Raw genomic sequence first — 24,392 nt, 5'->3', positions numbered from 1 at the left:
AAAATACCTTCCACCCAGTCAGGTCTTTTTTTAAACCTTTTTTTTTTTTTTTTTTTGCCCCAAACAAAACAAGATGGGAAAAGTAGAGTTCTTCCTGTAAAACAGGTGAAAGAAAGTTGTCCTTCAGAAACCCCTGTCTCCACGTCCTCACACCCAGGGGGACACGCTTGCATCAGAGGGGTCTCTGAACAGACTTCTCCAGGTGGGACTTGTTGGGGATTGTCAGTTTCGGAAGAGGACAAAACAGAGTTCCCCACTCGATTGCCCCCGTCCTAGGCCATCAGGGGAAATCCACCAGCCCTGAGTTTTAATTCTGGGTTCCCACATAAGAGGCCTGTATTAATTGCTCCATAATAAAATCGTCCAAGATTCTTGACGAGCAGAGGCTTTGGGGAGATGTTTCTACAAATGCTTCCAGAAGGTTCCTTTATGTCACCTCCATCTCTTACCTGTGAAGTGTTAGACTCCCTCATCTGGGAGCGTCTGATGAGCTGGGATGCTTAGTCTGAAGGAATAGCTGGGGTAAGGCAGCAGGAAGTGTGTGAACATTGGCATTCCCCAGATCTCAGTTTGGATCCAGGACTAGCCATATGAGCTTAGTAAAGTTACTTAACTTCTCTGGACCTTGATTTCCTTATCTATAAAGTGATGATAATACTGTTGCTGTGAGCAATGAATGAAATACACATATGATGTGCCAGCCACTTAGCAGGTGCTGTGACTACAGGCTCCCTTCTCCTCTTCTTTTCTATCTTTGGCCCCACTCTGCCCCGGCATGGGTGGCCCAGATGGGTTCTGATCTTTTGGCAAAGTCAAAGGAGAAATGCAAAGAGATGATGTGATCCTGTGAGAATCGGAGGAAAAGTCACCTCCACGGCCAGAACTTTCTGACCCTCCTGTTCCCTTGGCCCATACGCCAGTGGTTCTCAAACTTCAGATCCTGTGGGAATCACCTGGGAGCCCGTGTACGTTCAGATTCCTGTGGTCACCCCTAGAACTTTTGATTCAGTAGTTCTGGATGGAGCCCAGGATCTGCAGGTGTGACAAGTCCCCCCAGGGATCCTGACGTGGGTCATAGGTCGTGGTCCGTGGACCCTGCCTGGAGAAGCACCGAGACAATCAGGGCTTTGGGTGGGCTGGGAGGACAAGGAAGGAGGCAGGCACGCACCTGGTTACCAGGAGAAAGCCTTTCACCATCGCCATTTAATCATGCGCACCAAAAACGAGAGAAAGAGCCACAACGTGAATCACCCAAATACAGTAAAATTCCAAACCTCCACCAACAGAAACCTCAGCCAGTTATCCTCAGTCAATCTGTCCATCCTGACATACGAATAGTTGGGGGATGCTCTGGGAACACACAATCTCTAAGACTGAGTGAGGGCCTCCTGGAGCCCCAGCGCCCCTGCAGCCCCCTCCACGGTGTGGCAGCATGCACAGCCCCTCGTCCGAGGGCGAGCACAGAGGTGCCCCCATGCACCGCCATCCCGCCACAGGGCTCCCTTCCCAGAGGGCCTGGCCCACGGTCAGTACTTAGTAAGGTCTGCTAACCTGAATTAGTTGGGGAAGAAAGTGGCTAAGCAGTTTGTATCAAAAAGCCTTTGCGTCCCTTTCCCGGACCACAGGGAGGGGAGAATCAACAGAGGCGGCAATAATGCCAAGTCCAGGGTTTGCACTCAAAGGTTAAATCGTAATTCCAGTAAGAAGAAAACTGGACTATTAGCTCCAGGTTCCCAGTAACAGGAAATTGCTAAACTAATATCGGGGCCTGGGAGAGACACATTTCCCCCTCCCGTCCCCCTCCCGTCCCCTCATCAAACGCCATCCATCCCCCCACTATGCAAACCGCACAGATCTTGCCGTGGAGCAGGCCCCCACCCCAGAGGAGGAGCAGAGGGCACCGCCGCTGACAGTTACGCCCCCCAGGCCACGAGAAACGGTCGAGCTGAGGTCCCCGCAGGCCACAGCACCCTGGGAACGGCTCACACCTGTGGACAGAGACACTGAGTCAGAATTCTGTTCTATCCCAGACGTGGTATGACCCAGGAATTTTTGGAACCAATGATTAATTCTCTTCACACTCCAAGGGACCAGCAACATGAATCTTTTAAAACTACAGTCAAACCTAAACCCATTGCCATCTGCTTCTTGAAGGAATGGAGTTACCAAATTGCACACCTAACTTTACTTGAACCAGACTAATGCTGAGAAGTGTTTATACATCTTCGAGCAAAAACTGATGGATCACAAAAGAGCCACCATCTGGAAATACGGTTGCTGGAAAGGTGATGGAAATAGACACCTAGCCTAGGGGCTGCGTACACACTGGATTATTAAAGATACAGATTTCAGAGTTGCCTGCAGGGGCCCCAGCTGATCAGAATGTACATGTGGTGCTTCTTCTTACTGAAACATCGAGCCTCTTGAGGAGTATTCTGTGTGTCATTGAACGACTTAGGCTCTATCTGCAGAACAATTAGGAGATCAGAATTTGCCACATTCATTTGCTTAGGCTTCATGGATGTTCCACATGGATCCATGTAGGGGCCAACTTGGGGCCATCTTTCTCTCCAGATCCCAGAGACTTCAGCTCCTATCTCCCTCGCCCAGTGCCCCATGGACAGAGGTTCAGTCACCAGTGAGATGCAACCCAATACTAAGACTATGGACACCCAGAAGAACCACGCCCACGCACACACCCGACTTACAGATGTTGACTGAGCCCACGCCTTCACACAGCCTGCGGGAGAGAGGAGAGGGTGAGCCGTTAGAACTGAGTCCTTCTGCCCTTGTGGCAGACCCACTCTCCTCCATCCTGAAGGAGGGGAGAGGGGGTGAGGGGCTGGGCGCACGCTGCCCGCCTGAGACACTGAGATAGCCTCAGTGTTGGCCCTGCTCCCCAAGATCCCAGAAGGACAGGGGAATGTTAGGTTTCAGGACCCAAAAGGCCACCTTAGGCCTTGTTTGCTTCTCCGCCGTGGAAACATGGTGGACTGAAAGGGAGAGATGGGGTTGCGGTGTGGGTCATCCTCCTTGTCCCTCAGCTGGAAATTTGAGCAAAGGCAAAGAAATAGGTGATGGGAGTAGCAATTGCCTAACTGGACACCCCTGGCAAAAACTTGCCTCTCGTCCAAATTGATCCATTTTTTATCCCACAATTTTAAGTGCTACCCCAGACGTCCACTTGACTTGATAAATGCTGAGGGAAGCTGGAGGGTGCAGTGGCTGAGAACCTGGACTCTGGAGCCAGGCCAGCTGGGCTCAAATCTAGCTGAGCCAATTCCCAGCTGAGTGACCTTGGGCAGGTCACCTAAATTTTCTGTGCCTCAGTTTCCCTAGTTGTGAAATGGGGATGATAAAACCCGCCTTCTAGGATTGTCGTAAGCTCTACCTGGAAAGCGCCCACAAGCAGAGACTGACGCACAGTAAATCCGATGAGAGAGTTTGCTACTAACACTATGAACATCTCGTTAATGAGGGGACCTTTATACCCCTACGGGGGCTCTCCTTAACGCTCCTCCTCCCTCACACCCACTGCACTTTCTGGTCTATGTCTCCCCTTTCTTAAACCCCAGCTTCAAACCTTTCCTCCAGGAAAGCCCTAGTCGCTCCCACCCGACCTGGCTCAGAGCCCTCCTCCGCACAGCAGCCTGCAGTGAGGACGTGTGCTTTGGGCTCCCTTTCCCGCCATGTGAATCGGGCTTTGCCGCAGCCTTGGCACTGTGCCCTTCCAGAAGACTCTACCTAATACCCATCATGGCGCCTGTTGAGCCACCACGCTGGCATCAGCCGTATCCGAGTCGAGTGACAATGGCTGTTTTTATTTTCTGTATTCCCTGCAATGAGCATTGCTTGTGCAATCCAATTAAATGTGTTAAATACCAAGAGGAGAAAGTCTATTAAGAGATCAACAGCCACAATACGAAGGCCCAGTATGCTAAACCTCCTTGCAGATCTCACGGGGTGGGGACAGTGCCTCATTCATTATGTGACTGAGTTATGAATACACGAATGATCATTAGCACAACGAAAATACTTCTCATGGTACAAATGCTGGGTCCCTCACTGGATGCTGGTGAGTGGGTTGGGGGCTTATAGGTGCAAAGTCAGAGACAGTCACTCAAAGGCCTGATGAAATAGACAAAAAGTTCACCTGCTTGGGTCAAGCACGGTGCAAATCCAGCAGCACGGCCAGCTGCTGGGGATGTCACTCATGTCAGGTTTCTAGCACTGACCAGGTTAATAAGGAGCCTCTCCATGGCGTCGGCCCGCCTCGCTACCCTGGATGGAGCGGTTCTTATTCTGATACCAACCTGCTCCTGCTTGTGCTTCCTAAGTTCCATTAATTCGTTTAATCCTTGCACCAGCCTAAAGTGCTGGGTTTCATGATTATCCGTTTTACAGCTTAGGACACTGAGGCTTAGAGGTTCGTAGCTGGTGAGTGGTAGAGCTGGGGTTGGAGCCCAGGTGGTCTGGCTCACAGCCCATGATCCTAACCTCTATAGTCTTCTGCCCAGTTTAGCCTGTTCCCTGCAATGGGACCCAGCTGGGAGGCAATAACAATCTGGCTTCCTCAAGGCTGGAGGCCCATGCACTGCTCCCATGCTGACTGCACCTGTCCCGGATTCTTGGCTCAAACAGTCCCCTTTCTACCCCCTCAGCTCTTTATCTCCTCCTCTGAGAGCCTCGACAGCCCCCTGGGGCAGTAACCCCCGTCACCTGCAGGGTGGATCGATGTCTGCCCCATCTTCCCCTGCGAAGCAAGGACCCGAGCTGCTCATTTCTGTTTGCTGGTCTGAACACCAGACAATGTAGGTTGACAGGATTCCTTGTCTGTGCATCCCAAGTCAAACGCCCTTTACTGACTCTTCTGAGTGACTCCAGCTTCTAGAACCCACCCAGATGGGATTGCAGAAACATCCTTTCAGACAACAAGGTAAAGTGGTTGCCTTGGGATGAGCTCTAGGTGCAGCTGGAGGGTCACTAGAGTGCTAACCAGGAGGCTGGTGCCATTTGGCTTTACCACCAACTAGCTGTGGGTTTGGACAAGCCCCTTCCCCTTTCCAGGCCTCAGTTTCCCTATCTGAAAGTGGGGAAGTGGTTGGAGTGCGTGATTCTAGAGTCTTTCCCAGTCTGAACGCTCTCTGCCTGGAGGATGATGGTCCAGCGAGGCCCTCTTCTAGACCTGAGAGGGCGTGTGAAACGACCCTGAGCCCCATCCTCACCGGATTTCTTCCCCTTCCAGCAGTTTGCGATAAGTGGCGATCTCCACGTCCAGGCCCAGCTTGGAGTTCATCACCTCCTGGTACTCCCTGAGCAGGCAGGCCATGTCCTGCTTGGCCTTCTGCAGGGCCTCCTCCAGCCCGGCCAGCTTGCAGCGGGCGTCGCTGAGGGCCGCTTCACCCTGCTGCTCCGCCTCAGCCACAGCCGCCTCCAGCCTGCAGCGCTGTGGGGAAGCAGAGGTGGAAGGAGCTGGAGAAGGATGCAGACTGTGGGGACCCCGGCGAGTCATCCTGTTTCACCTCCATTCCAAATGGTCAACTGTTAAATTAACTAGGCAGGGACATAGGCATTTGGGGCGTTCTTCCTTCATTTCTGTACCACTTTATTGCAAAACTCAAGTCCATGGTGAGGCATTAGAGGGAGGAAATGCTGGCATTGGAATAGGACCGATAATAATTATATTATCTCACGTTTGTTTACCGTTGCTGGTTCACAAGTCACTTTCACAGAGTGATCTTATTTGCACTTGGAGTTACTCTATGAGCTCATCAGAAGAGGTGCTGTTATTCCCACTATGCAGATGAAGAAACCGAGACTCAGAAAGGCTGTGACTTGCCCTAAGCTACCAGTTAATCGGTGCCAAGCCCAGGTTTTCAGAGGTCAATGTACGGGGTCTCGATCTTTGGTCCACGGAGATCAGCGTGCCAAAAGAAGTTCCCATTTACAATGCCAACACACTGACCACGGCTCCTCCTTTCTGCCCCACTTAGGGAAGCATAAGGAATGCCTCCAATTCAATGGCAAAAAAAACTAATAACCTAATTTTAAAAGTGGGCTGAGGACTTAAATAGACATTTCTCCAAAGAAGACATATAAACAGCCAACAGGTATATGAAAAAATGTTCAACATCACTGAGTATCAGGGAAATGCAAATCAAAACCACAAGGAGAATCACCTCACACCTGTCAGGAGGGCTGTTATTAAAAAAACAAGACAAGCATTGGCGAGGATGTGGAGAAATTGCACACTGTTGGTGGGAATGTAAAATGGTGCAGCGGCTGTGGAAAATAGTATGGACCTTCCTCAAAAAATCAAAAATAGAACTACCATATGAACCAGAATCCCACTTCTGGATATTTCTCCAAAAGAATTGAAATCAGGGGGCTGGCCCCGTGGCCGAGTGGTTAAGTTCGCGCGCTCCGCTGCAGACGGCCCAGTGTTTCGTTGGTTCGAATCCTGGGCGCAGACATGGCACTGCTCATCAAACCACGCTGAGGCAGCGTCCCATATGCCACAGCTAGAAGGACCCACAACGAAGAATATACAACTATGTACCAGGGGGCTTTGGGGAGAAAGAGGAAATAATAAAATCTTTAAAAAAAAAAAAGAATTGAAATCAGGATTTCTAAGAGATATTAACGTTCCCATGTTCATTGCAGAGTTATTCACAATAGCCAAGATGTGGAAACTCAGGTATATGGCGGAACTCAGTACTGTGATAGAAGCGGTATCACAAACGAGTGAGGAAAGGATGGATTACACAATAAATTTTCTTACTATATGTAGAAGAATTAAATTAAAACCCCACTCACTGTATATAGAAAAAATAAAGTTCAGATGAATAAGACGTAAATGTGAGAAGTAAGGACAAAAATGCATGAGGATTCCACTGTGCCCACAACTTTCATGAGCATAAACCGTTATGGTAAGAACTGATGGAGCTGGCCACACCCAGGTTAAAGATTTCTGTTTAGTAAAGGACCTCAGACAAGGTAAACAGACAAGTTAGTGATTGAGAGAAGATTCGTTGCAACGTGTATAACTGACAAGGGGCTATAGTCTGGAGAGAATGGACGAGGGTGTGCTGCAAATCACCAAGAAAAAAGACCAGAATTGCAATAGGAGAATGAGCAGATGACAGGAAAACGCACATGTGTAGTCAGTGAATGAGGAGACATTCCACGTCGTAGTTAACCAGAGAAATGAAAATGAAAATAACAATTGCCTGCAGATTTACAGCTATTAGATCCACAGGAATTTGTAAGTCCCATAACAGCGTGTGCTGGGGCAGAAGCCCTCCCGTGCAGATTCTGGGAGCGCACGCCTGCACGGCACTCCGCTGGTGTTTAGGGAAAGTAAACACGTCCATGTCTTACAACCCTACAGTTCCACTTACTGCGTTATACCTTCAAAACGTCTCCCATATAGGTGCACAGGGAGACACATATAAAAATACATACAACTGGTTGTTGTTGCAAAGACTTGGAGGCAAACTAAGTACGTATCAAAAAAGGAATGAATAGGAAATGATGGTCTATGAATATTAGAGAATTCCATGCAACAGAAATCAGGAAACGGCCATTTAGAGCAACGTGCATGGATTTCAAAGACATAATGTGAACTCGCAAAGGGAGGAGTCAGAATGACATTTATGGCATAATATCACTATGTAAATCTAAAACACTAAAAATTTTATATAAATATAAAGCCTATTTATGCATTCATGTAAATATATGTACGAAAGATGGACTACAAGGACGTACACTAATACGAGAGAATGAGTGCTGGGGATGGGGGGGGTGGGAATGGAACTGAAGAGGAAGAATAGACAATTTCAAATTACAGAAACGCACAAATGGGGGTAGTGTGCCCTCTAAACAGAGTGGTGTGTGATCAGTTCAGGTCCATGCACCTCGAGTCCATCAAGAGAGGTGGGGAGAGAGAGAGAAAGCGGGAGACCATGTTGCCAGAGGTGTGTTTAGGGGAGAGAAATGGTGAAGGGATATGGAGGGAACTAAGAGCAAGATTCAGAGATGGTAGACAGACCAACGTTCTGCCTCAAATGTTTTGTGCACTGTTGGTCCTTCGGATGCAGGTGGTTAAACTAGAAGCCTCCCCAAAGATGGCAGGCAGAAAGCAGATCGGAATCAGCAGGTGCATGGAGTGGGTGTCCGCGTCCCTCACCTGCTGCTTGGCATTCTCCACCTCCGCCGTCAGCCTCTGGATCATGCGGTTCAGCTCGCTGAGCTCGTCCTTGGTTCTGCGGAGATTCTCGCCCTGCCGGGTCACTGTGGCCTTCATCTCCTCGCACTGCAGGTTGGGAGACAAACAAGCAGAAACAGCCATTGATTGTAATGTAGCTAGAGAGGGTGCTGGGATGTCCCTCCGGAGAGCCAGCCCACTGCTCTTCTGCAATAGTCCTGCCTCCTTCCCATGGACTGCTCGACCTCCGCTGCAGCCCCACTGAATGCATGGGTACATTTCCCGGGGAAGCTCCAGGTTCCGGCTAGCCTCCTTGCCCAGCCCAGCCCACCTTGGTTTGGTACCAGGACTCGGCCTCGGCCCGGCTGCGGCTGGCGACATCGTCGTACTGAGCCTTGATCTCAGCCACGATGGAGTCCATGTTAAGCTCCCGGCTGTTGTCCATCTTGACCACCACCGAGGTGTCGGAGATTTGTGACTGAAGGAGGCAGATTTCCTGTCGGAGACAACAGCCAGTGTGCTCATCTCCAAATCCTGCTCCCATTCCCATCTCCTTGGGTAATCCCAAAAACAGTCCCAACTCCCAAACTTTAGGAAATAAATTAGAAAACTACTGGCAAGTCAGGAAAAATTTTAGTGTAGCTTTCAGAGGAAAAAGCTAGAACTTGGACCATGGCCTCAAGGCCACGAGTAAGGTGGCATTCCATTAACACCTGGATCAACAGAGGCCGATGCCTATGCATAGGGACAGACCGATCCCTCCCCTTGGGGCCTGAACCATCCAGATGAGCTGTGGCTTTCCTATCAACCCAACCAATCGGATTTAGAGTCCAGGGTTTTCTAATTGGGTTTTCACACTTCCTGAATTAATAAAATATTACCATATCTATATACCATCTTTACCTATATTGTCAAATCTCCACTTCGTGTCGTGCTGTGTAGACAGGCAAAGAACCACAGTCTTTCTTTTTTTTCCAAAGATTGGCACCTGAGCTAACAACTGTTGCCAATCTTCTTTTTATTTTATTTTATTTTTTTCTGCTTTTTCTCCCCAATCCCCCCAGTACATAGTTGCGTATTTTTAGTTGTAGGTCCTTCTAGTTGTGGCATGTGGGACACCGCCTCAGCATGGCCTGACAAGTGGTGCCATGTCTGCCTGCAGGATCCGAACTAGCGAAACCCTGGGCCGCCAAAGTGGAGCACGAACTCAACCACTCGGCCACGGGGCCAGCCCCCACCCCCCACAGTCTTTCAAATCATTCTAAAGGAAAGGCATCACCCATTTCCATTTGAAGAAAGGCCTGAACAGGAGAAAATTCCCCTGCTCACAAAAGGAAAAGATGTGAGGTCCTGGAAGAATAAGGAGGGGACAGCTCTCCCCAGAACCCGGGCACCAGGACAGAACACCCTCCTGCGTCTGCTCCTTCACTGGCTCCTCCAGAGATGGGGAGAGACTCACCTCCTCGTGGAGGGCCTGCAGGAAGCCTATCTCCTCCTTCAGAGCCTCCACATTGGCCTCCAGGTCAGCCTTGCGCAGATAGGCACCGTCTATGTCCTGATGGAGGCAGACAGGAGAGGGTGGGACGTGGGTCATTCAGTGTCCCTGGACCTCTGCGTGCTCCAGGGGCCCTGAGGCCATCTTCTGGCCCAGCTCTCTGACCATCTACCCTGCAATTCTGAGTCTAAGCTGGACTTCTCGTCTTCACCTTCAGGGCCCCTCTAGGAGGCACAAGGCCTTTGTTGTCTGCCACCGACCTTACCTCCCATCACATAAACATCAGTGGGACCACCTGGGATAGGAAGTAGAGAGAAGTCTGAACCCCACAGACTTTTCTCCACTTCCATCAGAATTGGGAACCTTGCTAAAGCAGATGACCTAATATCACAGCCCGAAACATCGGGCTGCCGCTGCTGTGAGCCAAACTGGCCCACGGAGCGTGACCATGTGGCCGTCACAGAGCCGCGGGCAAACCTCTCCCACAGGTCGTCCTTGGTGTCCAGGTCAGGCAACGCCCAACACCCAAATAGCTGACTTCGCTGCCTGAGACCAAGTGGATTTTCTACCAGCCCTTTCTCCATTCCGTGACTGCTCACAAATAAGGTGTCCGGCAAGCACATTATTTGTTAAAGAGCGTTAGTATACCTGGCAACTCACCAATTTGAAACCAAAGAGAAATCATTAGCAGTTTTCCCTCTGGTTTTTTCATCACCTGCAATTGCACTGAGTGAGATCCACGGCTCACAAGAGTCCCAGCAAGCTGAGAACCAGCACTCCCCCATCGGGGATGATGGCAGGAGGCAATGTCCACGCGAGAGGGAAAAGGATTTAAAAGTGACCATTTCAGCTAATCAGGGAGTTTACAATAATGCAAACAGTGCATGATGAGGTTTTCTTTCTAAGAAGCTTCCATCAGCAGGGTCTGGGTCCCTGCACAGGGGCCAAGGGGACTTCCACAGCCTGACCGGCTGACCATCTCCCTCCGCCAGGGGACTCGAGTGCTCAGCCGCCACAACCAGACTGAGGCAAACTCGGCAAGCTGCTCAGCCTCCGAGCGCCCAGCGCACGGGATTTAATTCCCGCCACGTGGGAAGAGTCGCTCACCTTCTTCAGCACCACAAACTCATTCTCTGCCGTGGCCTTGAGGGCCACCTCTTCTTCATACCTGAGGAGAGAGGGCACAGGTGAGGCCCCGGGGATGAGGGCCCTCGACTCGACTCTCTGTGCACCCTGGAGGAGACGCTTGGCCCCTCGGGACTTCTATTTCTCCGCCACAAAGAACTCATCAAAAGGGCCCTGGACATGGAGTCCAAGCCCCTGGTTGCTGGTCCAAGCTTGGACTGAATGTGCTGCAAAACCTTAGGTGAGGCGTTTACTCTCTCTGCGCCTTGAGTCCAATGGCCTGGGTGGGGTGTAGTAAGGCCCTCAGTAAATGTTTGTGGGATGACTGAAAGACAGACCCTGGGGGGCCCTTACAACCCTAAAACCGTCCAAAACAGAAAGCTCCATGGAGCCACCCCTCCCCCAGCACCCCAAGACTGGAAATCCCGGAACAAGCCACCATGCCCAGACTGTGGGGGCATTCCCACCACCCTCCTCCACTGGCCTGGCCCATCCCTTGCTCTTGTCCATGAGGTCTCCGCCCCAGGGCAGCCCTGCCCCAGGTGAGAAGGGGGCCAGAGTTCCCAGAGCGGGGTTTCACAGCTTTTTAATGACAGGGTAATTTGGGCTGCTGTAAACTGTGAGCCCTGTCATTACCGGCCCTCACACCCCCAGACTGCGAGGCAGACTTTGACACCTGCGAACAGAGTCGTGTCTGAATTTGCATCCCCCCAAGGGAAGTGAAAACCCATTGCTGGGTCCCTCTGGCTGGGAAAACCTGATCTTCCAAGACAAGAATTCTAATTACTTCCAATTAGAATTACCAGGACCAGTTACGTCAAAATCACCCTTCACTCTGTCTGTATCTACCAGGTAAAGAGGGACAAGCTAACAGTGACCTGCTGAGTTTAAACTAGCTAATGGTCAAAATTAAGAAGTTGCGTTACAACGGAAGATTTATGTGGGCCTTTGAATTGTGGAGCCTTGCACAACAAGAGCCTGATGATTTATCTGTAAATAAAAGAATTATACAAGTTCATCAGACACCTTGAATGGCATCGGCCAGATCACCTTCAAGAATTCCTCCAGGGACCTTCCTTTTCTACCCATCCTAGCGCTGACTGCTCCCAAATTCTACTCTCCAGCCCTGTCCATCTCCATCTGCCTGTTTCATTTGTTCCTTTCCCTCCATCTCTGGGTCAGTCTGTGCCCCGGATGTGTGCCCCACCCCTCCCAGGCTGGGAGCTTTTCTCTCCAAATCTTCCCCCAGTTCCCAGGATGGGGCCGCAAGAGCTGGGAGCCAAGACAAGATGGAGCAGACGGACAAAGCAGAGCCGTCAGATAGATAGGCAGCCTGGAAGGACCCTGACCTTCAGCTGTCTCCACTTCCACGAGAGTTGTGCCAAGACCTACCCCATGCCTATGACCACACCCAGCCTGGCCGCCTCACCTCTTCTTGTAGCCCTCCAGCACCTCCTGCACGTGGTTGAGCTCCGAGGCCAACCTCCCGCTGTCGGCCTCCACGCACTCAGCCTCCCGCCGCAGCGTCTCGATGTAGCCACTGAACAGCGGCTCCAGGTTGCTGTTGCAGCACTTGCGGTCCTGGTAGAACCGCCACTTGGTCTCCAGCAGCTTGTTCTGCTGCTCCAGGAAGCGCACCTGCCATTCGGGATGGGGGAAGGAGACTCAGGGGGAACCCTGGGAGGTGCCTGGCCCCCCAGAGCCCTCTCTGCCCCTGGGGGTGGCCCCTGACCTGCAGCAGCCTGTGACCTTCTCCCAAAGGCCAAATCATTTGGCAAAGTCTGAAAGTGTGGGTCACAACCGTTCCCCAGGTGACTCCCCCCGCCACATCCTCATCTCCCAGAAAGGGCACACAATTTATGTGTGATTTGTTTATGCTGCACAGAACAAAATAACATCTGATTCTGAAAAAATACCCCAGCTCAGGTGTGGTATACCAAAAATGGCCCCTCAAAAATGTCCCATCCCTGGAACCTGTGAATATATTGCATGCCATGGCAAAAGGGACCTTGCAGGGGGAATTAAAGTTAGGGACCTAGAAATCAGGAGATTATCCTGAACTGTCCAGGTGGCCTCAAAGTAGTCACATGGGCCTTTAAGTGGAAGACGACGACAGGAGGGTGAGAGAGATGCTCAGAAGAAGCAGGCAGAGGAGAGATTTGAAACATGAGAAGTACTCAGCCACTCTCATTGGCTTTGAAGATGGAAGGAGAAGGGGTCGTGAGCCAAGGAATGCTGGCGGCCTCTAGAAACAGAACCACCTCCAGCAGCCAGCCAGCAAGGGGACAGCGACCTCGGTCCTACAATCACATGGGACTCAATTCTGCCAGAAGCCTGCATGTCCCAAAAACAGGTCTCCCCCAGGGCCTCCAGAAAGAAGCGCCATCCTGCCAACACCTTGATTTCAGCCTCAGGAGATAATAAGTTTGTGTGGTTTAAAGCTGCTGAGTTTGTGAGCATGTTTATGGCAGTGATGAAGAAATGCACCCACCGTGACTCCCCCTCTGATCCTGGGGCACAGGAGCCCCGGAGGGGACCCTGGACCAGGAGCTAGGAGCTCTCTCACTACCCAGCTCTGCCACTATCCAAGCCACTGTGCCTCCTTCTCTGTGGACCTCACTGCAAACTGAGGCCGTGGGAAGACGTCAGCAAGTGTACACTGAGCCCCCAGGCCCTCTCTGGCCCATAGGCAGGGTTTATTTGGCCTGCATGCTGTTTTATAAAAATCAGATTCATCGCCAACATTTCGTAATTGAGAGATTTCAGGCCAGACTCCTGATTTCCTGACCCTGACAGACAGGAATCTCGAGGGATACCGGCCTGCATCTGGCGGTGAGTCGCTGTGCTGCCCCTCTAGGCGGGCGTGCCTCTCAGCCTGGCTTCGTTCGTGCATCCTCTAGGCCCCACACAGCTACCAGCCCTAAACTAGGTGATCTCTTCTCAAGCCCTAACCTTAGGGAGTATGAGCCTGGCATAAAGCGACTCTCAATTGTCCATGCTTGTGGGAGAAGCAACCAAAACTCTGATTATCCCAAAGGCACCTGCCTTGGGTTTTCACGTGCAGGCCCAGGCCGTGGAGGCAGCTCTGACTTGCCTGCCCTGCAGCCTTAGCCCCAGCACTGCAATGCTGTTTGCACACCTGGAGCTCATCTCCAAGGAAGGATGCTGGGAGGAGGTGGGTGGCTGTCAGCAACCCCAAGGGAGGGAAAGCCAGCCGGGTGCAGCAGTGTGAGTCTCCCTGCCCAGACCAGAACTGACCCCTCATGACAGAGAGGGCAGCAGATCTGGGTGATGCCCAAAAGGCCACGTGCAAAGAGCCCAAGTCTGCACCCTTTTGAGCAAATTAGGAAAAGGCGCCCCTCCAGGCAGACGCAGCCCCCTGCCAGGGCTCACAGCCCAGCAAGCAGAGCCTGGGCTGGACATCGACCTCCCCCACCCTGGGGGGTGTCCTTGTGCAATGAATAACCGCATGAGCCTCAGTCAGCTTCTCTGTGCCAATGGAAGGGAAGAGAGGCTTGGACAGCAGCAGCGCAGTAAGAAAGCATGCACAGCGCCTTCGCTCACAGCTAGGCCCACTGCTGGTGGCGGTGTTTGTCTGAGAGCAAAGCTCGCACCACCGTCACCCTGGCGCGCGCCTCTCACAAAGGCCCAGGGTGGAGATGTGCAGGCCAGTCAGGCCTGGAAGAGGAGCCTTTCCTCCCTGGACCTCAGTGGCCGGCCTCCCCCAGAGATCAGACTGTGGGCTCTCAGAGAGGGTGTCACTGGGTCAGAGGAAAACAGAGCTGTGTATCCAACCAGAAGGCGCGGGGAGACGGCAGCATCAGAGAAGTGCAACTCAACAGCCCCTCGTGGACCTCCCCTCCAGTCTCTCAACTGAGGTCTTTAATCCCTGTAAGTGTTGGGTGGGGCGGGCATCTGGGGCAGGGGTCCTGGCAATTCACAGCCTTCCTACCATGTCCCCACCAGGAGGGAGCAGGAAAGGGGCTTCTGGCCCCTCTTCGTCCTGGCTCCTCTCTCACACTGGGGTTGGTGGCATCTCCTAGGAGGGGATCAGACGCCAGCCTATGCAGAGATGCCTACCCAGCCCCTCTCACTGTGTGGTGGCTGAGATCCAGAAGATGGGGCCACAGACACACAGTGAGCTCTTGCTGGGCAGGTTACACAGCAGCGATAACCCATGCTGTTCTCTCTGGGGCTTTCACTTCCATTATTGCATTTAAAAACCAAGACCCTGATTCAGCCACGCTCTCAATGCCACGTCCTCATCGTTAGCAGGGCTAGAACTCAGAGAATTTGAACCCAGCCCATTACTGGGTTCCACACCCCTTGCCCCTTCCTAATCCACCGCCCTGGGGAACAAGCCCACAGGCCCACCTTGTCGATGAAGGCAGCGAACTTGTTGTTAAGACACTTGATCTGCTCCTTCTCCTCGTGCTTCACGCACTGTGCGTTGGGGTCGATCTCCAGGTTGAGGGGCGCCAGGAGGCTCTCGTTGACTGTCACGGTCGTGATACAGGGCGGGCTGGGCCCACAAAGGCCCCCTGCCCGGTAGCCAAAGCTTCCCCCGCTTCGCAGGGGCCATCCACAGCTCACGGCAACCCGCGGGGACCCCACTGCACACAGGCTCCGGCTGCCAAAGCCCCCAAGGCGCCGGTAGCCCGGCCCCCCAGGGCTGCCCCCACGGGAGGCCAGGGCGCTTGTGCCGCCACAAGCCCCAGGCTTGGGCACAACAGCCGAGCAGGAGCTGAAGTTCCTGCCCCCGTAGCTGGAGCTGGTGCGGTAGGAACGGCTCGCCATGCCGCAGCTCTGCAGGGCAGCTTGGGGCAGTGGAGAGGACTGGAGGACGCCGGGTCTCACCCGGAGACCTGTCGTGCTCCTGCCTTTTATGGGGTAGACACAGGCCTCCCGACAACATAAAAGGCAGGAGAAAGTTATTAATGCCCTTTACGAGCGTGGGAATCTCCCGCTGGGCAGACTGAGAGGAAAGCTGAAACTTGCCCCTTTAATAGGCGTATGGAGGAGACCCTGCACCACACGGACCTGTCCCCTGCCTTCCCGACCCTGCAGGCCTGGACACATCTGTTCAGCCCCCACTTCCCCTCCCACCCTGAGAGCAGACCTGGGGTCATTATCCTATGTAGGCCAGTGGATGCTCGGGCCAGAGCATTCCTGAGGCTTGAAGGGTCCCATGTCCCACCGAGGTCCCACTGGCCCTTCCTTCCAGGTAGATCTCCTGCTTCCCTGAAGGCCCATCCTTCCAGGGTGAGCACACGTGGAGCGAGCCTCTTCCAGCTTTGCCTGTAACTGCTCTTAACCACATCCCAGCTTACAGAGGAGTGACTGGGGGTGCCCAGGCCCCCGGATTCAGAAACCATGCCTTATCTACTCTTACATCCCCCATGGCCACCTGCACCTAGTAGGTCCTCAGGCAGCATTGCTTGGATAGACTGCACACAGGAGGCAATGGCCAGTGTGTGGAGAGCTTCTTCACCTAGTCCACAGCTTCTGGTTGACCCTCCCCTGCGTGCCAGGCCCAGGAGCCGGCCTCAGGGAGCTGTCCTGGAGGAGGCGCCTTCATTGACAGGCAAGGGCTAGGTCCACCCAGAACAAGGCCTTCATCTGGATGCTGAGGGAAATCAAGCCTGTGGACAGAGCTGGCCCTCCGCGGAGGCCACCCACTCACAGCAGGTGGAGGTCATGAAGGTGAGATCTGCGGCAGGTCCTAGAGGGTGGTAAGAGTTGGCAGAGAGAACAGAGGCGGGGGTGCCAGGCAGAGCCACCACAAAAGGCTGACAATCATAGAAATGACCAATTCATGAGATCCCTCGCAAGACAGGGGCCCTCGGCCAGGGATGCTCACCCCCCGCCTCCCACCCCGTCTTCCAGGGTGCCTCCATGTCACACCCGGAGGAGCAGGATGGAAACGGGACCCAATGGGGAAAGCACCTGCCTTTTTGATAGAAAACCATTGGCAGCCCCGACCATGATGACGCCAAAGCCCCCAGCTCCCCAGGCCCTCGAGGAAAGCTCTCATTACGGAGCATCTCTGTGCACGAAGACAAGAACAAGAACTAATCTTCCAGAGCTCCCTCTTCAGGAAACAGGCTTGGAGAGGGGGCATAAGGAAAGAGCCAAATGGAACAAGAGAGAACGGGGATCTTTCTGCTCTCTGTCTCGCTCTCATTCACACACACACACACACACACACACCCCTCACAGCAGGAAGACACGAGGACAGAACCACATGCTATGTGGGGAGTGCAGGGATGGCCAGAGGGAGCAGGCCCCGCCCAGGAGAGCAGGTCTGAGATGAGGGCCCTGTTTCTGCATCTGGTGGACTAAGCACCAAGGAGGAACCACATCCGGGGGTGCTGAGGAGACACCCTATAAACCAAGTTGCTGCAGAAACGACTGCCTCCAGTCTTTTGCTCTTGTGGCCACACGGCTGCCTCACCCCTTGCACTATAGAAGCACAACCCTCACGCTAGCCCTCCCTGGTGGGGAGAAGAGCTGAGTGCACGGGAGGCAAGGGGCCTCCTCCACCGACACGTGGAACAGGGAAGCAAGAGAAACCAGAACTCAAAACTGATGCTCTGGACCGGACCTGTTTCACGGTGGTCTCTGTTTGTTTCTTTCATTCAACAGGTACCAGCTGCCAGGCTCCACTCTATGAGCCTGGGATGCATCCATGAATAAAACACGCAAAGATATACACTTCCATGGGTTTCCATTCCAGTGGGAGAGATCAACAGTAAACTTAATAAATGAATAAATTATATATTAATGGGCATAAGTGTTATGGAAAGAAGAAATAGAAGAGGATAAGGGGACTCAGGAGAGCTGGGAGGAAGATGGGGTCCAGCTTCAACAGGGTGGCCTGAGTGGCTGCACTGAGAAGGTGACATTGAGCAGATTTTGAGGAGGTAAGGGGGTGAGCCATGTGGGCTGAGGAAAGAGCCAGTGCAAAGGCCTCAGGGGGGAACACACCTGGTGTGCGCCCACCAGGAGCACAGAGGCCAGTGTGGTTTGAGCAGCGAGAGAGAGAGAGAGACAGAGACAGAGAGACAGAGAGACAGACAGAGAGGTCTGAGCGTGGGCGTGTCCAGGGGACACAGGGAGGGAGGGGCCACCATGAGGACTTCAGCTCCCACTGAGTGCAGCATGGAGCTTCGGGGGCCTTTGTGCAGAAGACGGACATGAGTGGACGTGTTACATGATCACCGGGATGTGACAGCTGCCAGGAAACCAGACCGTAGGGCGGGCAGCGGAGAAAGGAGGGAGAAGGCTCAGTCTCTCAGGCATCCTGGGAGCCGGCCGGAGGCTCAGGCCAGGGAGAAGCCCTGGAGGGCAGGGAAAGTGGCCGCTTTGGATGGAATTTCAAGAAAGGGCCAACTAGACTTCTTGACAGATTGGGTTTGGGATGTGAGAGGAGGAGAGGAGTCAAGGACGCCTCCACACCTTCTTGTGGGTTAAACTTGTCTCCGAAACAAAGAGAGGCAGCCGTGCAGGGAGAACGCCCAGGCGAGCACCCCAATTGCTTGTCCTGGCTCTGCTGGTGCACGGCCTGGTATAAGTCACTGGCCCTCTCTGGTCCCCGGTGTTCTCAATGGAACACGCGAGGGTCGGACCAGATGACTTCCGACATTTCCTAGGGAAGCCATGCGGTCTCCTTTCTTCAGGAAATTCTTTAGAGTCTGTCATTTCACTGGCCCATGCTAAGTACACTACATAGATGATTGATAGATGACAGATAGATAGGTAGATAGATAGATAGATAGATAGACAGATAGACAGACAGACAGATAGCCCTGGTGGTCTAGTAGTTAAGATTGGGTGCTCCCTTGCACGACCCGGGTTCATTTCCCGGTCATGGAACCACATTACCACCTGTCGGTTGTCACACTGTGGCAGCTGTGCGTTGCTGTGATGTTGAAAACTTTGCCACCGGTATTTCAAATACCAGCGGGGTCACCCATGGTGGGCAGGTTTCAGTGGAGCTTCCAGATTAAGACAGACTAGGAAGAAGGACCTGGCCGCTCACTTCCAAAAAACTTGGCTGTGAAAACTCTGTGAACAGCAGTGGAGCATGGTCTGATACAGTGCAGGGGGGTGAGAGCATGGTGCAAAAAGACTGGACAGGGTTCCGCTCTGCTGTGCACAGGGGCGCTGGGAGTCAGAATCAACTGAATGGCACTAACAACAGATAGATACCTAGACAGAGAGACATAGAGATACATCGAGATACATCACTTCATCAAGTCTTAGCACCACACTTGGGTCTATAACACCTCTTTCCATGCCCTCTTTTCTGGGAATCTTGGTGTAGTCATTGTCCCCACCAGCCAACTCAGATGTGGCAGTCTGGCAGGGAGGTATGACTGTGTAAGGACATTTTTGTTTGTTTTGTTTTGTTTGCAGCCCCCGGTGCAAATCTCCATGGCACAGAACACCATGAAGAGTTGGCAGCATTCTTGGAAGCCTCTCCGGGGAAAGTGAAATGAAACGACTGGGTGGGGTAGGGTCTGAAGCAGGACAGGGAGAGCTGGGGAGTGATGGGAAAACAAAGTCGATGAGGGTCGACTTTGATCTGCAGGTGAGTTAGCCAGGTGTCGATTTCTTGCCATCCTTGTCAAATCCACTCAGTTAGCCGCCTTGTCCCACGTTTCTGTCTACACAGTCTCAGTCCCGAGGCAGACGCAGGGGTAGATGGCCAAGCTCTGACTGCACTTTCCCTTGTCTACACTGACTACCCTGCCTAAAGCAGCCAGCTCCAGAATTGCCCTTCGTACAGCAAGTCCGCCATTTCCAAAAGTGCCGTCTTCCCGGGTACCACGATCAGGAGACCATCTCTCCAACCTCAGGGCCCCCAGTTGTTCCCCAAGCTCCAAGATTTCTGACAACTGTCCCCCATCTTTTCTACAAGGGCTTTGAGTCTCCTGGAAAGTGATATTACCCGAGCCGAAGGCCTTTAAAGAGTTGAGATGCCACCCTGCCATCACAGCCCTGACCTTCAGCTGTCACTTTACGACTGTCTTCTGCTTGTCCAGGGAGAAGAGTGACACCCTGGTGGGGAGGACAGAAGCAAGCCCGGCCCTGAAGGCTGTGTTCACTTCTCTCTGTCAAAGCTGCACTCTCTTCCCCGGCCGATGGGCCTGTTCCTCGCGGCTCCCCATTCCTTACCGTGTGCCCCTGAGCTGCCTCTGGTCCCAAGCACTCCTCCAGGAAAATAAAAGCAAACTTACTTTTTTTGTCTTTGGAATTGAAATTATGCGACTCGCCTTCAAGTTGCTGTGAAAGTAGCTTTTAAAAATCTGGACTGAAATACCTCTCTCTTTAGCAACCTTGATTTCTCTGAATGCCCACCTCTGTCTCTTTTCATTAAAATTATTTGTGACATGGTGACAGTCAAGAAATAATGTACAACTGAAATCTCACATTGATGTAAACTATTAGGAAGTCAATAAAAAAATTATCTGTGACAATATTATTGAAATTTCATTTTATATTCCTTCTTAGGGTCTCTGAGTACATGTGCGTACCAATAATTTCTTGACATTTTTTCCAGAGTCTTGGGAAATGGTGATTGCGTTCAAACATGTTCTGCTGCTATTAAGGAACGGCAAGGGACAAGGTCCCATTCTCCTAGGTTTGTTTACTGTCACACCACCAATAAGGGCTTCCTGGACCTGAACCTCGGGCCTCCTGGTTTCCTCTGCCCCCCAGGAGACAGAATTGTCGAGGAGGGACCCCAAGAATCACAGACGCTCTGCTCGTCGCATCTGTGTTCAGGCATCTGGCAGGTGTCCAATACATGAAATTCTTCACCCGACAACATTCAAGTCTTACAGTCGCCTTTTTAAGCTTCCTCTCCACCCTCCACAAGGTGTTTGGCTCCAACCAGTTTTGCTTCTTTTCCTCTTTCCTTTTCTCCTCACTTAAATACTTCCTTCCTTGACTCCAAATGTCTTCTTCGCAGTGGGACTTACTTCCCTGTACTTTTTTTTCTGAGGAAGTTTATCCCTGAGCTAACATCTGCCACCAATCCTCCTCTTTCTGCTGAGGAAGACTGGCCCTGAGCTAACATCCGTGCCCATCTTCCTCTACTTTATATGTGGGACACCTGCCACAGCATGGCTTGACAAGCAATGTGTAGGTCCACACCCAGGACCCGAACCCACAAACCCCCAGCTGTGGAATGTGCGAACTCAACCACTGTGCCACCAGGCCAGCCCCTTCCCCATACATTACAGCTGTTTCTCCTGTATAAAGTCAACTGTCCTTGAAGTCATGAGTTCCATCCCAACAATCGGGGAATTTATCATTATCTCCTTTTGTTAATATTCCATGTTTACTTGGTTAAGTCCCTACATCCATCGTGCTTGTCCACGATCCAAGAAAGATGCACGTCCAGGCAGTTTAGGTGATGGGGATGCCTAGGAGGCTAACCGAGGACCTCAGGGAGGCAGACACCATCTCAGCAGCAGCAGCAAGTCGCTGCAGGATGTGCAAGGACTCGTGGAAGAAGGCTTCTCCTGTTCAGGACCAGCAGCATCTCTGTGACCCAGGCATGGCGTCGTCTGAGGAGCAGCTCCTGCTGCCTCCCCTGAGGGGGTCCTCCTGTGTCTATTCCCAAAGACAGAGAACGGGGTTAGGCTAGCCCATCAGCATCCCATGCGGAGCACCCCTGTTGGGCAGTCTCTCATCAAGCCTGGCTTGCTCCCCAATATCCAGGCTGGACCTGGCCACCTCTGGCCCAATGGGGTTCAGGGCGGGCTGCCCCAAGATGCACCACTCTGGTATGAGGATTATTTCAAGCTGAAGACAATAGAGGCTCAGAACACTCAGGAAGAACATTTGGCCTTCCCCCAAAATAATTTAAGATAGAAGGCCTGATCCAGGAGGGAGCTCATACCACTAGATAACTATACTACCATGTGAATTAGGTGTGATAGGAAAGGCACAACAAGCCCATCTTATCAAAATCCCGTCTCTGGGGCCACGTTCTCTAGAGGTGGCCCAGTAAACAGTTGTCTAACAGACATTTGCTTTTCCATCTCCATGTGAATGGCCTTCCTCCCCTTTGAAGTCCCAAAGCACTGCCCCAACATCCTCCTTTGCCCTTAGTTGAGATGATATTTAAAGGGGCAACTTTGGCCACTGTGGCGAGTTGCTCAGTTTTGCCTGAGTTTCTCCCACGTATGCATGTCATTGAACTTTGATTTTCCCCTGCTAACCTGTCTTTTTAATTGTTTGACCAGCCGTAAGAACCTTACGGGGACGGCGGTCAGGGGTTTGAATTCTCCTTCTTCCCCTACAATCCCAACTCCAAACTTCTGGTCTAACCTTGCAGCCGGTCACAGGGCACAGAGACGAGCATCGGGGACCTCTTTCACCAGAAGGACCTTAGTGTGAGGCAGCCAGGATTACTAAGTAGGGCAGCTGTCCACACAGTTATTCAGGGCCCCGGGTTCTGATAAATGTTGCGATTCTCCACCCACCTGGCAGAGACAGAGCAAGCCTGTGGGTGTAGGATGCTGGATCTTCTATCCTAGGACCTAGGAGAGGAGGGCATGTACCACTTGGTCATTCTGTTTGGTCTCCAACTTAAGGATACTTGGATTCCTTAGTGACACCACCAACGTTACGAGGGTGTCCAAAAAATCTGTAAGGAAGGACCTCAGCTTAAACCTTCTGCTATGCTCAGCTCCTGAAGGAAAGTTGGCAATTCTTGGCCAGGTTCTTCAGCTAAACCACTGGGGCTGGAGTCTGGGAGGTCCCTGTCAGCAGAGCCCGCCCGGGCACCCTGCCTGGCATTCGTCTTTGGCAGCAAGGCCCTCCCTGGCACATGAACATGTCTGGCAAGGGTTTCATGGCCACGCAAGCTGATGCTCTGTGACTCGGGGCAGCATCATGGCTCCTGAACACCCATCATCCTCCCCAGTCTGGGCATCCTTGGCTTGGCTTCATCCACTCACCATTCATTCAACAGTTACTCATCAAGCATCTGGGTGTCATACACAGCACCAGACACTGGTGACACCAAGATGGGCAAGAGCCAGACCCTGTCCTCAGGTGGCTGACAATCTGATGATGACGATGGAAATCAGACATCTACAGTACACTGTGATGACAGAGACGAGCAGAGATGCCTGGCTCTATTACAAGGAAATGATCCCTGAACCAAGACTCGAGTTCCCAGACCGAGGGGACAGTGTGTACAAGGGCATGGAGGTACAAGAGAGAGTGATCCACTCTGGGAGAGCAGCCGGCCGAGCATGGCTAGAGCGCAGGGTGTTCCCTGCAGGGCGATGAGAAGCGAGGTTGGAGAGAGAGGCAGGGCGAAGACATCAAGACCTGAGTGCCATGCCCAGGAGTGTAGACTTTGTCCCGTCAGCAGTGGAGAATTGTCATCTGATAGTGACGTACAGGGGTGGCTGGGTTGGGATGGATGGTGATGAATGGATGGATGGGTAGATGGGAGCAAGGTGACTGGATGTATGATCAGATCAACTAAGTGGTAGGGGGAAGAATAGATTGTGGGAATATAATAAAAGGCAGAAAATCCAGTTAGTAGCTGTCACATGAAATGAAATGAAAAATAGCATTGGCCTGAGCTAAGATAGGGTTGGAGGAAATGGAGGAAAGGAGATGGAACGAACAGTTCAGTATTAAAGGGCTTATCGGTTTACTGGATGTGGGGGGAGAAAAGGAGATGAGATGATGATTCTCAGGTTGGCGCTTGTGCCGGAGGATGGAAGGTGGTGCCCATCTCACAGCAGAGGGGGCAGGAGGAAGCACAGGTCTGGCCTCAGAGGGAGGGCCTGAGCTCAGTTGTGGATACGCTGTGGTTGGGATGCCCAGGGGACATCAAGATGGAGAGAAGTAGAAAACGCCACCCTGCGTCGTGCACTCGCGATGGGTAGAACGTGCTCAGGGCTCTCCGAGTGTCCGCTCCTGTAATCTCCCCCGAATCCTCATGTGGGAAGGTGTCAGCCAGGACAAGCCAGGCTACCTGATGGCAACAAACAGCCTCCAAATCTCAGTGGCTTAGCACAACAGCGTTTTACTTCTGACTCATTCTACACGTCCACCACCGTTGCCGGAAGACTCTGCTTCTTAATAAACTTACTCCAGGACACTGGCCGGGTAACCACCACCTGGAACACGTCCAGTTGCTGTGGCAGAAGGACAGGGAGGTCTGGAGGGCATCACACGGACGACGCTGTGTCTGGACTGGAAGCGGCCACTTCCCCTTCGCTCACAGCTTGCTGGCTGGAACCAGTCGCTCCGAGGGCCAAGGAGAGGCCATGCTGCCACCTGCCCCGGAAGGGGAGGGACCCAGAGGACAGCGCCCTGCAGATGCGTTGTTCTCCCGGGAGAGGGGGGCTCAGCTAAGCGGGCTGGCTAAGGTCAAACAGCAGACACTAGAAGAGCTGGGTCTGTCTGCTGCCCAGCGCCAGTCTCCGAAGCCCCACACCATGGTAGCTGACTGTCCAGAGGAATCAAGACTTGAGAGCAAGGGCCCCGGGCAGAGACAAGGAGTCCACAGTTGGCACTCTTCTCCAT

At 52.5% G+C, this 24,392-nt stretch overlaps 1 protein-coding gene across 1 annotated transcript; it reads right to left on the bottom strand.

Moving 5' to 3' along the window:
* Nucleotides 1-1,172: 1,172 nt before the first annotated feature.
* On the bottom strand, nt 1,173-15,820 carry LOC103558868 (keratin, type II cuticular Hb5-like). Its single transcript, XM_008532101.2, has 9 exons — nt 15,201-15,820; nt 12,256-12,464; nt 10,809-10,869; nt 9,666-9,761; nt 8,538-8,702; nt 8,189-8,314; nt 5,226-5,446; nt 2,709-2,740; nt 1,173-1,988 (listed from the first exon to the last, which is right to left on the bottom strand). Exons 1-9 carry the CDS (start codon nt 15,621-15,623, stop codon nt 1,837-1,839), a joined length of 1,485 nt encoding a protein of 494 aa, XP_008530323.2. The 5' UTR covers nt 15,624-15,820; the 3' UTR covers nt 1,173-1,836.
* Nucleotides 15,821-24,392: the final 8,572 nt, after the last annotated feature.

This window comes from Equus przewalskii, chromosome 5, assembly GCF_037783145.1.
Source record: "Equus przewalskii isolate Varuska chromosome 5, EquPr2, whole genome shotgun sequence".
Taxonomy (NCBI): Eukaryota; Metazoa; Chordata; class Mammalia; order Perissodactyla; family Equidae; genus Equus; species Equus przewalskii.
The sequence above is the reverse complement of the archived record's forward strand: the minus strand, read 5'-3'. Positions and strand labels throughout refer to the sequence as shown.

Excerpts from the sequence above, each read along its gene's own strand:
- LOC103558868 (XM_008532101.2), bottom strand. The coding sequence starts at position 15,623 with ATGGCGAGCCGTTCCTACCGCACCAGCTCCAGCTACGGGGGCAGGAAC. Across the intron at positions 10,870-12,255 it reads CTGGAGGGCTACAAGAAGAG|GTATGAAGAAGAGGTGGCCC; the intron begins GTGAGGCGGCCA and ends CTCTCTCCTCAG. Across the intron at positions 8,703-9,665 it reads TGCAGGCCCTCCACGAGGAG|GAAATCTGCCTCCTTCAGTC; the intron begins GTGAGTCTCTCC and ends TGTCTCCGACAG.